Below are 11,639 nucleotides of genomic sequence, written 5' to 3' on the forward strand. Positions count from 1 at the left end.
GTTAAATCTCTTATTGTCACTTGTCACTCTCACGACATGGATGTCAGGTGGGGTCAACGACAGTGGCCGCGGAAGCTGTGGGGACATTTCTATTGTAGGATGGGGGAGGGAGGGGTTTGTATAAGATGGGGAGATGATGGGGACATCGAATAACCGTGGGGACATTGTCCCTCTGTCCTCACGCTTCCGCGGCCACTGGTCAACGACATGTCACATTTTTCGACATTGACCTCAATTATTGGGCGACATAATTTCGACAGATTCGCCCTATTTCCCTGGAGCAGACATGCAATTGCATCCTCCTCGTCAAGACACGTCTTGGCCAAACTATCCCCCACGACGTCCACCTTTCTCTGCCGTGTACGCACTTCTTAATTTTCCCATGCTCACTACTTTTCCATACAATTATTATTTAAGTCCAGGATCGTGAAATAATAAGCTCTTGTCTTTATTTGACCAAATAGGACGCTCCCGATTCCAAGGTAAGAAAATGAAAGGGACATAGACAATCTGATTTGTTATGGTTAAAAGGTTAGATTCATTTATTTACACTTCAATATCTCATCTTCAAAGACCCGAAAACCAATTCAAACAAAACTGGTTTAGAAATTGGTATTTATTCTGAACATTACTACTAGTCGGACGTCCTGGGCCCTAAGTACACATCAACTAAAAACTTTTTCATCATAATTCCATGAACAATTCCCCATGACTTCTTATCTATAAAACTTGAATTGATCTTCTTATTTATGCAAAGAGGGTGAGACTGGCCAGAAAAATCGTCTGGAGTTTAACAATTTTTTAGTTTTAAAAGAGATGCTATTAAGGCACAAATGTGGAGATGACATTCCCATTTGTACCGCTCCTCCTCACGAACAAGTCCTTCTGGAACAATCTTATAATCAGGGTGGGTGGTGGGTTTGTTAGTTTTGTAAAGAAATACAGGGTCTTGATGCAGATTCTTTTTATGCACGCCACTATTTAGTGCTTGTCCAGCATAAATTATGTATGGATTGGAGACAAAATATAATGCAGCGACCTTCTCTTTCTTCTCCTTTTTTCCTCTCGCCAACAATGCCCCAATACTTTCATCCTTTTCTGCATGTAGAAGATATGGAATCTGTTCAGTTTCTTCTAAATTAATTGCTGTTGCTGCTGATGGTGTCAACTTATCATGAATCTTCAATTCCAGACCACAAAGATTCATCTCCTCTACCAGCTCCTTATATGCACCATTTGGAAGGTTAATATCCAAGTTGAGACATATTATTTTGATTGTTGTATCCGGCCATAAGAGTAGTTGAAAGAGTGTCACGGTCTAAAAGTGATTGGCCAATTGATTATAACAGTTAGGGTTACATATTTCACAGCATTATTATTGCTTGTACCTGACGTGCTGCGTAAACTTTCATCAGTTCGTCTTCGTCATCAAAGTATAGGCGACGATCCTCTAGTTCAACTAATTTTGCGGCTGGTTTTTTGGCTGTTTCACGTTCTTTAGAGTATGATTTCCACGGAAAATCTGATTTGAGGATGTTCTCGATCCTTATTTCCCGTGTTGCGTTTTGTGATCTCCCCTCATCATCCCCGTATATGTATGTAAAAGAGGCAATGGTATGGATGACGACGTCGTTCTTCTTATTGGCCCCATCCGTAAACTGAGCCAAAACGAAACCAATTTGTTCTCCTTTATGGAGGTAACACTTTGGAGTCGGGTCCATAATGGTGAATTTTGTTCTCACGCAATCTGCAAACATGTCATGTTGTATATTACTACATACTTCGTAATATATGTAAAAGAATAACTTACTAGGTATGCCGCAACAAATAAACCTCTTTGTGTTTGTATATATATAAACGAACAACCCATATTGCCGGTTTTGATTTGGTGGTGAAAACGCTACCCTCGACGTTGTCCCCGGAATCTCCAATCCGTTTGGCCCTGCTTGTCTTATCTTAGTCTCTGCAATCAATCTCTCTGCAGCAGTAAGAGGGGGATATTTCCCTGTAATAATTGGGGGAGTAAGAGGAGTGAGATTGGAAGTGGTCGACTGTTGTGATCCCATTTCCTCATCACCCTCTCTTGCCAATGTACAGAAAAACTCTCGCAGTTTATGATCTCCTTCATCTAAAAAGAAAAACAAACCATTAAATAAGGAGTATGCTTCAAAATAATATGGAGCTAGAAGTAATTTTTCTTGCCTTCAGACTTATCCGACAACTTCTTATTGGTGTTCAGAGCCTTACTAATTTGCCACCACGCAATGTCTTTCTTATCCTCGCGCAGATCAATCTTCCTATTCACATAACCTCGTTCGGGGGGACTGGTAGGTTGACCTCTTAAATATCTCGTTGCTCCCTCTACCATTCGCCACTCATTTTTGGAAACGAGTTCTTCCTCATCGTCATCATCAACCGAGTCCAGCTTGAGATATCTGTTGAAATTATCAAAGTGAATGCTGTCATATTCACGCATGATATTCATTAATTTAAAAATTACTTGAAACTTTGCAATTCTTCCTTTACATCGTCGTCGTCGTCATCCACCTTCTTCTTCTTTGGCGCTTTTGCTTTACTACTGGTGGGAGTGGTTAATTTCCGTTTGGAGGAAGTGGATGGCGTTTCTGGAGTCTTTTCTTTCGAGAAAGAGGGAGGGTTGACGAAATCATCATCATCGTCGCTAGAGTGATCACTCATGGTTTACCTGCATAATAATAAGATACACGATTAAATTAGAAACTGTGTCACACACGTATTAAGAAATCTTAGTGAATTAATAATAATTGTATGATAAGTACTTACGTTTAAAAATATCTACACAAAAAACGACGACTAATGATCATGAAGCAGTCCGACATTGAACTGAGCGCTCGCTCCTTCTCTATGACTCGCTAACTCTCTTCTTTTTCCCATCCAGAAAGGGCACTGTGTCAGCCCCATTGGAAAATACTTCCCAGAGTATGGCATCTCTGCCGCCACGTCGACCACCACGAATGCATCCGCGTCTCCGTTAGCAGTCCAAGACTTATGGATTATTGACGAACGACCCCCTGCCGTGGGAAATTCTTCGCACAAAGCGCTCTTCCACATGAGCGAACTCGTCGCCTCGTACCCAAACCTGGTCACGCTTATCATTCGCGATAGTGCGAGCGGGTTAAAAGCATCGGGACAAGATTTGATAAGATGGGCAATCCTGAACGATTTCGGTCTTCAGCTGATCCTCGGTCAGTTGAACAAGTTGAAACATTTCGATGTGAAAGGAAACCTCTTTTTCGTCACGGATTGTGGAATTACTGGATTTTCCGAGGGGGAGGTGGAGGTTCGCAAGTTGGGAGGAGGGAAAAAGGTGGCAAATATTCCTAATAATGATGTCGACACTGTGTCGCCACCGGCGTCAGATGATCGGACCACGGAAAAAAATAATGATAAGCGAATTTCATTCAGTTCTTTAAAATGTGTGCAACGAATGAAAAGCTTGATCTAAGATCTAATTTACTTATCAAATATTATTGAATTTCACAAATTTGCCCTTTCAGCTTTGCAGTATTGCAGTTTGGAATATGTCGGGCCAAAATTTACCAGTGTTTCTCTTCAGTATGGATTCAGTGGATTGGAAGAGTTGAAACATCTCAAAATTTCGGGGCTTATTCAAGTAAAGGAATTAATTACATAAAATTAATTAAGAAATTATGAATTAGTTTTATCAATTTTTGATCAGGTTGATTCTGAATCGATTACAAAATTCAAGGACAATTTTCTCTCTGGGAAGAAAGAGAAGGATTTTTGCAACATTGAAATTACACCGTTGAAGCAATAATGCAGAAAAATTGGTTGATACTTGAAATTAATTAAAAATCTGAATTTCTCATATTCAAATTAACGATAGCAAATTTTAAGGTATTTTTTGTAAAAATTAGGAAATCAGGTCAAAAAATTCGCACAATTCACGGGATAAAAAAAACTTCCGTCATGTCAATATTTTTTTCACTCAAAGGAACAAAAGCTATGAGAAATAGCTAAATGTCAATAATTCAGTTTGAATTGCATTTCATATCCTCATTTTTTGGGGGAGAGGGGGAGGATTTGAGTGGTTGATGATGCCATGATAAATTACGCCACGAGATAAACAAGCTCCATCCCACCCGCTCATAACATAAATAAACTGCGTTCAAAGTTGAAGATCGATTCTTTCTTACACAAAAAGAGGAATATATTTTCTAACAATGTGTTATTTTGGAAAGAAGGAAGTGAATCTGCCGTGCAACTTCATTGTTACCGAATTCTCAATGAAATCTTGTCCGACTTTTTGGCTGCAGCATGACTTTGACGAAGCCAATCCGCCCACTCCAACAGAAAAAACGTTGGCGTAATATTTTCAGATTACGAATTTCAAAACATTATTCCAAGCTTTCAAACAATATAACCTAAATTGACCAGTAACAATTTATTGAAAGGGTTAATGACTTTTTTGCCCCTCAAATTATTCATTTCAGCACGAATGATAGGCCTTTTTTGTCCCAAGAAGATGAATTCCCAGTTTAAAACAAATCACGAAAATGTGACCACGAATTCCGTAGAAAGTAATGTCTCAGAACAAGAAAAGGAACACGTCTGTTATTTTTTAGTTCCGGGACAAATCGGGTAGGCTTTTTGGTTTAGAGGTTTTCAGTTTTCACCGAATATGACGAGAGGTGCATTGTGTGCTATCCCATTGTACATATTTCCCATATCTGCGAACCAGTGGCCGCGGAAGCTGTGGGGACTTCTGGGGAAATTAACACTAACGGTTTAAATAACATGGAGGGACGAACAACCGTGGGGAAATTGTCCCTCTGTCCCCACCCTTCCGCGGCCAGTGTCTACAACTTGGGAGAGATGAAACACCCTAAAAAACGTGAGATAGCACATTCCACCACGTAAGCTATGCTACTAGCCGATGTCCTATAGGTTAGTTATAAGAAGGGTAATTTACCTTGTCTCAGGGTCACACAAAAAATAGAGACGAAATTTATCCAAGTCGGATTTAAGTGACCAATTAGCTAGTGAAAAATATTTCGCTCCGGGTGGTCTGGTCCCGTCACAACTTTCTCCCACTCCGATTGAGACATGAGAACCAGAGACGGGAGAAAGTTGGAACGTTTAGGGAACAAATGTGAGAAAATGAAATGTTATTTTCTAAAATAATTTTTGGAAATAAAAAATATAATTTCTCGATGGATTTTTCTAATAATTGTATTCATCGCCCATTCTTACTATTTAACTTTTAAAATCTTTGCTTATTACGTTAATATAAGTCTTATAAAAATCAAGCTTTCGTTGTCAAAATGCAACATATTTTGGATGAATGTTTTTTAACAGCAAATAATTTGTATGTGTCTAAAAAAACACGAATTTCAAGATTGAAACTGATTTAACATTTGTCATGAAATTTTCCGCAAAAACTGGGCAAATAAACACGAATTTTATCAATATTTGCATAACTAATGCATCAGAAAATCCCACATTAAATTGCATTCCTAAACTTTAATTCACAGTTTATTTATTCACCGGGTTGTCATCCTTTTGTTGACTTGTAATACTACATAAATTCAATGTTTGTTCATCATCAACAACGTTCGTTTTCTGCGTTTTGTTGGCTTTACACACAAGAAAAAACTCAGGAGGACAATGAGTACGATAAGGTGACACACACAACAACAGGCTACACATGCTGAAATCACAAGACATAAATCAACTCGCCAATAAATCATGGAAATTTTGTTGTACTGTATTTATTACGTGGAAATAAAAGCATGAATTCACGATAACAATGAAGACACACGTTTTCTGTAATATTCATGAACCGTTTTTCAAACAAAAAGGCAATGGAATGAATAGCATGTTGAATGAAATGTTTGAATAAATTTTGGAAATAAATCATTCTCAAAAAAACAAAATTCTCCATAAAAATTGTCATTTTTTAAACAAACTTCCCGAAAATCGCAATCCCATTTTATGATTACATAATTCAGTTAAAAACCCGTACCGCAACTCATTCATTGTTACTAAACTTTGTGTTAGATACTTGAATTCATTGTTGCTTAAACTGATATCTAAGTTTTAACGCTTTAATTAATTAATTTTTATGACTTCTTTGCGCAACAATTTATTTAAATGAAGATTTCCCATTTTAAAACAATACCTATTGTCTTTTACGATGATTCAGGTATCATTTCACTTTCGACTTCACTTTTACCATTGATACACTTTAGTTGCACAAGTGGGTTTTAACAATAAACTGACCTTGGCAATGTCTACATTTTAAATATGTAACAAGTCTGTCTGTCTGTATGTAAATTTTATGGATTGTCTTCATTAATTACTTGCTTAACTTTATTAAATATGAACTTGAAACTGATTGTGAAATAGTTTTAAAAAAACCTGAATAAGTTTAACTCCAATTAAAAGAAACTTTTAATTGGAGTCCCCGTGACAATGGTGGAATGGATATAAAGCCACATTTTTCTCCGGTTTAGGTATCACTTACGATTTTGATTTAAAATTTGCAAATCTTTTCCGCAAATTAAAAAAAAATTCTGAATTGTTTTTAAAATTCTGAAGTATTTTTTATTTTGATTTTTTTAATATGTCGAAATTGCGAAATAATTACATCCTCGCCTTCCTGACGAGTTACCTCATCGCCACCGTAAATTCTGCCGCATTTGTGAAAAAAGGTCCAAAAGAGATGTTAGTAGGACTGCAAGGGCTCCCATTTGGGCGTGGGAATCCTCGCCCAGGAACAGAAACTGGACCAATGTACTTACGAAACGGGGGAATAATTGAATATCTCAAAGACGAGGCAGGCGTCGACGTGAAGGATTATGGCGACATGATTTTCGACGTTGGACCCAGAGTCAGAACCCCCGTGGGAAATGAGACAAAAGAGATGGCGGAGGGGGTTTGGAACATTGTCGATGTCGCAAAGGCGGCAAAAAAGGTGGGGATACGGTTTTAGCGACGAATTACAGAATTGATAAGCACAATTTTACCCACGAAATACAGAATTGATAAGCACAATTTTAACATTCTTTCGCACTTTTCTTAGATTTCCGATCAAACCGAAGCCATCGCGAAGGACGGTCGGATCGTTCTTTCCGTCGGGGGCGACCATTCCATCACGATCGGAACGATTAACGGGATTTCGAACGTGCATCCCAACGTGGCGATTTTATACTTGGACGCGCACGCAGATATCAACACGGTCAAAACCTCTCCTTCCGGCAACCTTCACGGGATGACGATCCCCTTCGCCGTCAAGGAATTAAGCCCGGACATGAAAACGCCAGAAATGAAGGACTTTGACTTCATTCAACCGCGTGTCGCTGCCGAAAACGTGGCGCACATCGGACTCCGATCTGTCGACCCGGGAGAAACGTATGTAATAAGAACAGTGGCCGCGGAAGCCGTGGGGACATGTGGGGACATTAACATTGTAGGATGTTGGGGAGGAATGGGTTTATATAAGATGGGTAGATGATGCGGACATCGAATAACCCTGGGGACATTGTCCCTCTGTCTCCTCAAGCTTCCGCGGCCACTGAATAAGAAAACAAGGTATAAATTCAGGAATTTAATTACATGTAATTATTTTTACAGCGAAATTATCACCAAGTTTAAAACCAACTCGTTCGGCGTGCGAGATATTGATCGCTTGGGAATCATGGAAGTTACGAAACGCGCCTTGGCTAAAATTTCGCCGAATGGGGAGCGCCCTGTCCATCTATCGTTTGATGTGGATGTCCTCGACGACTTGGAAATTGGGGGACAAACTGGGACACCGGGTATGTAAATTAGGAATTTTATTTTTTTGGTAAATTTTTTGAAAAAAAATTAAGCTTGATATTTTTTGTTATAGAACCCGGTGGTTTAACGCTTCGCGAGGCGATGACGTTTTTTGAAGTAGTGCAGGAAACGGTGAACATTGTGTCGATGGAATTTATCGAGGTGAACACGGCGCTTGGGACGTCCTCGAATCCGAAGAGGATGGCCACCTTAGTTAAATATATGATGGGGTGTGCCTTCGGGTATTGTCGGGGAGGGCTGGCTAGGGCGCAGTCGTAGATAATTGATAAATAAATAATTAATTAATTGCTTACCATACGATTTAAAAAATATTTACATTTTACGTTAAAGTTTAGTATTTTGAGGGACAATAACGTCGAAAAGGAATAAATGTGATGATAAAATCTTTAAAAAAAAGTATTAGATCCGTACGACTCCAGTTTCGTGAGATGGATATTAAATAAAAATTAAAATAATGCTCGAATAATTGTTTTTGCTGATGCTGAAGTGTTTCATTGAACTTGACAGGTATTTACTGCATCGGCATCATCACTTCCCGAATTACGACCCGTTATAAAAGTGGGACATGCATTCCTCAAAGTTTTTTTAGCATGCCTCTAGATTAAACTTTTTACATTTTCAAAAGTTTGTCTACCTTTAATAAAAGTAGATATACTTCAAATGTTTATAGACATACGATTAGTAATATCAAGGCGTCAATATGATGACATTTATTGCATTGTAACGTGTCATTACATATATAGAACGTGTCATACAGAAAGAAACCAAATCGCTACTTTTTTTATTTGGCAGTGTATTTTATGACACAATTCGAGAATGAGTGAGCCAGTTCGAAGGTGGGGAAGGTGAGACACGGAGAAAGAGGTGTAGAAACTGATAAAATGAGACAGGAGGTAGGAATTGGGAAAAATGAGACGGACAAAAAGTAAAGCTCTGTTTCCACTTTCACCACAAAAATGGTGAGGTTATATTCCACAACTTTAACCCTGAAATGTTTCACCCCCAAAAAATATATTTCCCAAATAAATATTTCCACAAACATTCCCTCACTTTATAAATAAAGTCACAATTATCGATTCTACCCAAAATCGAGGACAACAAAACAACGATAAAAACATATAAAATATTGTATACTCAATGGAAATCGTTACATCCATTATTTCCGGGTAGGAGAAAGAACACAAACAAAACACAATGCCCACATTTGGCCGCATTTTACTGGATACCACTGGATTTGTGGGTGGAAAAACCACAATAATGATGTGAGTTTGGGTGAAAGATGATAACTAATTTGATTTATGACCTCTTCACTCACTCCCAACCAGACTAAAGACTTGATCCACGAAACGGAAAACTTTTTCATATTATTTTCCTCCCTCATATTCGACTCGATTTCGATGTTGAAGAGCGAGCTTTCACTCTTCTTTTGCTGAGAAAAGACCTAAACCTAAGTAAGTGATGAAGTAATAAGTTGTATAATTCGCAAAGTTTAGGACCCCGTAATTTCCTCTTTTGTGTCACGACATGTCACGGATTATAATAATCATCCGACGATAAGTTAACAAATCTCGGTATTAAATATAAGTAAGTACTTATCGCAATTACTTATTTGTAAATCGATAATCTTCACAAAGGATTTGTGGGGAAAAAAATTCGCAAACTTTTTTTTTGCACGTTATCCATAATCTGCTGGGTGGGCGAGACGGAGATTTAATGAACCGTGGCTCCATCGTTATTATTGCATCCTTCTTAAGGTAAGTAAGTAAAAGTTGTGACATCACTTAACTTAACGCGAGGGGAAGGAAGAGACGGGATTTCCGGTGGTGGTCTACTTACCTACGTCTGTGTCCCATCGGGGAAGATTTATCGAGAGGATAAGTAGGACAATTGTTGTGGTCGATGGTTATCAATCAGCAGTAATGGATCACTCGACGTAAAGGTAATAATTTGTAGAAAATGACATATTTACATGAACTAGCAAATCAATAATTTGCAATTTGATATGCAAATTAGGTTCCCTTACAAATTTTATTGATCCGAATTTTGCAATGTCGACGCCAAACTCTGCAATTCATCGATTTTGCAAATAATGCAAATTACGGTTCCATTATTGCATCATCGGCGCCAAACTCCACCGCAATTCATCAATTCCGTCAATATTTATTTGCCTCCCACAATTTCACTTGCACTAATCCAAACCTTGACATGCCTGGAGAGCGGTCATTTATTAAATTTAGTGCAGTGCAACTACATAAATCAGATTTTACTACAAGTTCAACCAGGAACTCCTCCATTACTACATAGGTTTTGATCATTTATCTCCATTCCGCCTTTGTAAACATGAGAAGAAGAAGAAGAAAACGTAAACTACTTATGACCACACACGAATAAATCCATTTCTTACATACATATTTTTTGGCAAAAGGGGTGGAATCATAGTTCCCAAAAATTTCCCATTACGTAAGAATTATGACGTAAATAAGGACATGTGGTTTACATTTGTTTCTGACACTGTGGATGTGTCCCCTTGGTCGCCTCGAGGGGAGCCCGTCACAATAAATAAGTGGGGTGATTTAAGGAAACGAAACTAACAAATGATGACAAGGTCCAGAAGGAGTTGATATTGTCGAGGACAGAGGACAATAAGGATTAAGGAGAGAGACAAAGTTTTCGGGGGAGAAAGTAAGTAACATGGCCTACGGAGGTACATGCAGTGGCCGCGGAAGGGTGTGGGGACAGAGGGGGACAATGTCCCCACGGTTATTCGATGTCCCCATCATCTACCCATCTTATATAAACCCATTCCTCCCCAACATCCTACAATACTAATGTCCCCACAGCTTCTGCGGCCACTGGATGCATATGTACGTAACGTGGACCAGATCGAGGTCGTCTCTTGCAGTGGCCGCGGAAGCTTGAGGGGACAGAGGGACAATGTCCCCACGGTTATTTTATGTCCGCATCATCTTCCAATCTTATATAAATCCCTGCTTCCTTGATCCTACAATGGCAATGTCCCCACACGTCCCCACGGCTTCCGCGGCCACTGCCCTCTCTTGCATGCATTTCTCTGAAAAACTGGTTAATGGTTGATGGAGAAAGTTGCTCAAACTAAATAGAATGGTTAACTAACTTACTCTACTCTACGGGTAGGACTTTTGTACCCTGAAAAAAAGGTGACATCCATTTTTTTCTGACCCAAACCGACCAGACCAGACAGACAAAAAACAAGGATAACAAACTGCATCGTCGGCACACACGACACAAATCATTAAAAGTAAAGGAATTCGCCACTTTTTCGCGAACAGAGGTAGAAATTGGAAATTTGATGACAATGGGAAATTTTCATTACGTAAATTGGAACCCTTTTTTCTACGTATTTTATGAGATTGAAGTTTCTGAATGGGGAAATCTTCCGTGTTTTGTCACTGTTTTTTTTCTGCTGAGGATGTTTTGTTGCCAGTTTTTTCGGTGAGGAAATCATTCATCATTCTTCGGGGAACAATTGGATTGTTGGTGTGCAACTTTCCCTGCTTGTTCCTACCAGTGGCTGCGGAAGCTGTGGGGATATGTGGGGACATTAACATTGCAGGATGGGGGAGGGAGGGGTTTATATAAGATGGGCAGATGATGGGGACATCGAATAACTGTGGGGACATTGTCCCTCTGTCCCCACACCATTCCGCGGCCACTGGTTCCTACTACGCTTCACTTGTTTACGTGTTTTTATTGTTATTTATGGTCCCTCACTTTTTGCGCTAATCGTCCAAATGATGATGAAGATTTGTTTGGAGATG

At 39.0% G+C, this 11,639-nt stretch overlaps 3 protein-coding genes across 4 annotated transcripts; 2 read left to right on the plus strand and 1 right to left on the minus strand.

Annotated features, from left to right (window-relative positions):
- Positions 1-514: 514 nt before the first annotated feature.
- Positions 515-2,906, minus strand: LOC110843705. 2 transcript variants are annotated; one of them, XM_022089728.2, is made up of 6 exons: positions 2,803-2,906; positions 2,501-2,704; positions 2,203-2,435; positions 1,811-2,128; positions 1,389-1,747; positions 515-1,318 (listed from the first exon to the last, which is right to left on the minus strand). In XM_022089728.2, exons 2-6 carry the CDS (start codon positions 2,695-2,697, stop codon positions 791-793), a joined length of 1,635 nt encoding a protein of 544 aa, XP_021945420.1. In that variant the 5' UTR covers positions 2,698-2,704; positions 2,803-2,906; the 3' UTR covers positions 515-790. The 2 variants fall into 2 exon arrangements, with proteins under 2 accessions (XP_021945420.1, XP_021945421.1); XM_022089729.2 differs by lacking the exon at positions 2,803-2,906 and having other exon boundaries at positions 2,527-2,667.
- Positions 2,907-2,993: 87 nt separating this feature from the next.
- On the plus strand, positions 2,994-3,823 carry LOC118434537. The gene is made up of 3 exons (XM_035848305.1): positions 2,994-3,455; positions 3,537-3,652; positions 3,719-3,823. Exons 1-3 carry the CDS (start codon positions 3,089-3,091, stop codon positions 3,815-3,817), a joined length of 582 nt encoding a protein of 193 aa, XP_035704198.1. The 5' UTR covers positions 2,994-3,088; the 3' UTR covers positions 3,818-3,823.
- A 2,692-nt stretch (positions 3,824-6,515) lies between these two features.
- Positions 6,516-8,308, plus strand: LOC110845334 (arginase, hepatic). Its single transcript, XM_022091735.2, has 4 exons — positions 6,516-6,976; positions 7,085-7,413; positions 7,636-7,820; positions 7,895-8,308. Exons 1-4 carry the CDS (start codon positions 6,626-6,628, stop codon positions 8,098-8,100), a joined length of 1,071 nt encoding a protein of 356 aa, XP_021947427.1. The 5' UTR covers positions 6,516-6,625; the 3' UTR covers positions 8,101-8,308.
- Positions 8,309-11,639: the final 3,331 nt, after the last annotated feature.

Source organism: Folsomia candida, unplaced genomic scaffold, assembly GCF_002217175.1.
Source record: "Folsomia candida strain VU population unplaced genomic scaffold, ASM221717v1 Fcan01_Sc002, whole genome shotgun sequence".
Lineage (NCBI taxonomy): Eukaryota > Metazoa > Arthropoda > Collembola > Entomobryomorpha > Isotomidae > Folsomia > Folsomia candida.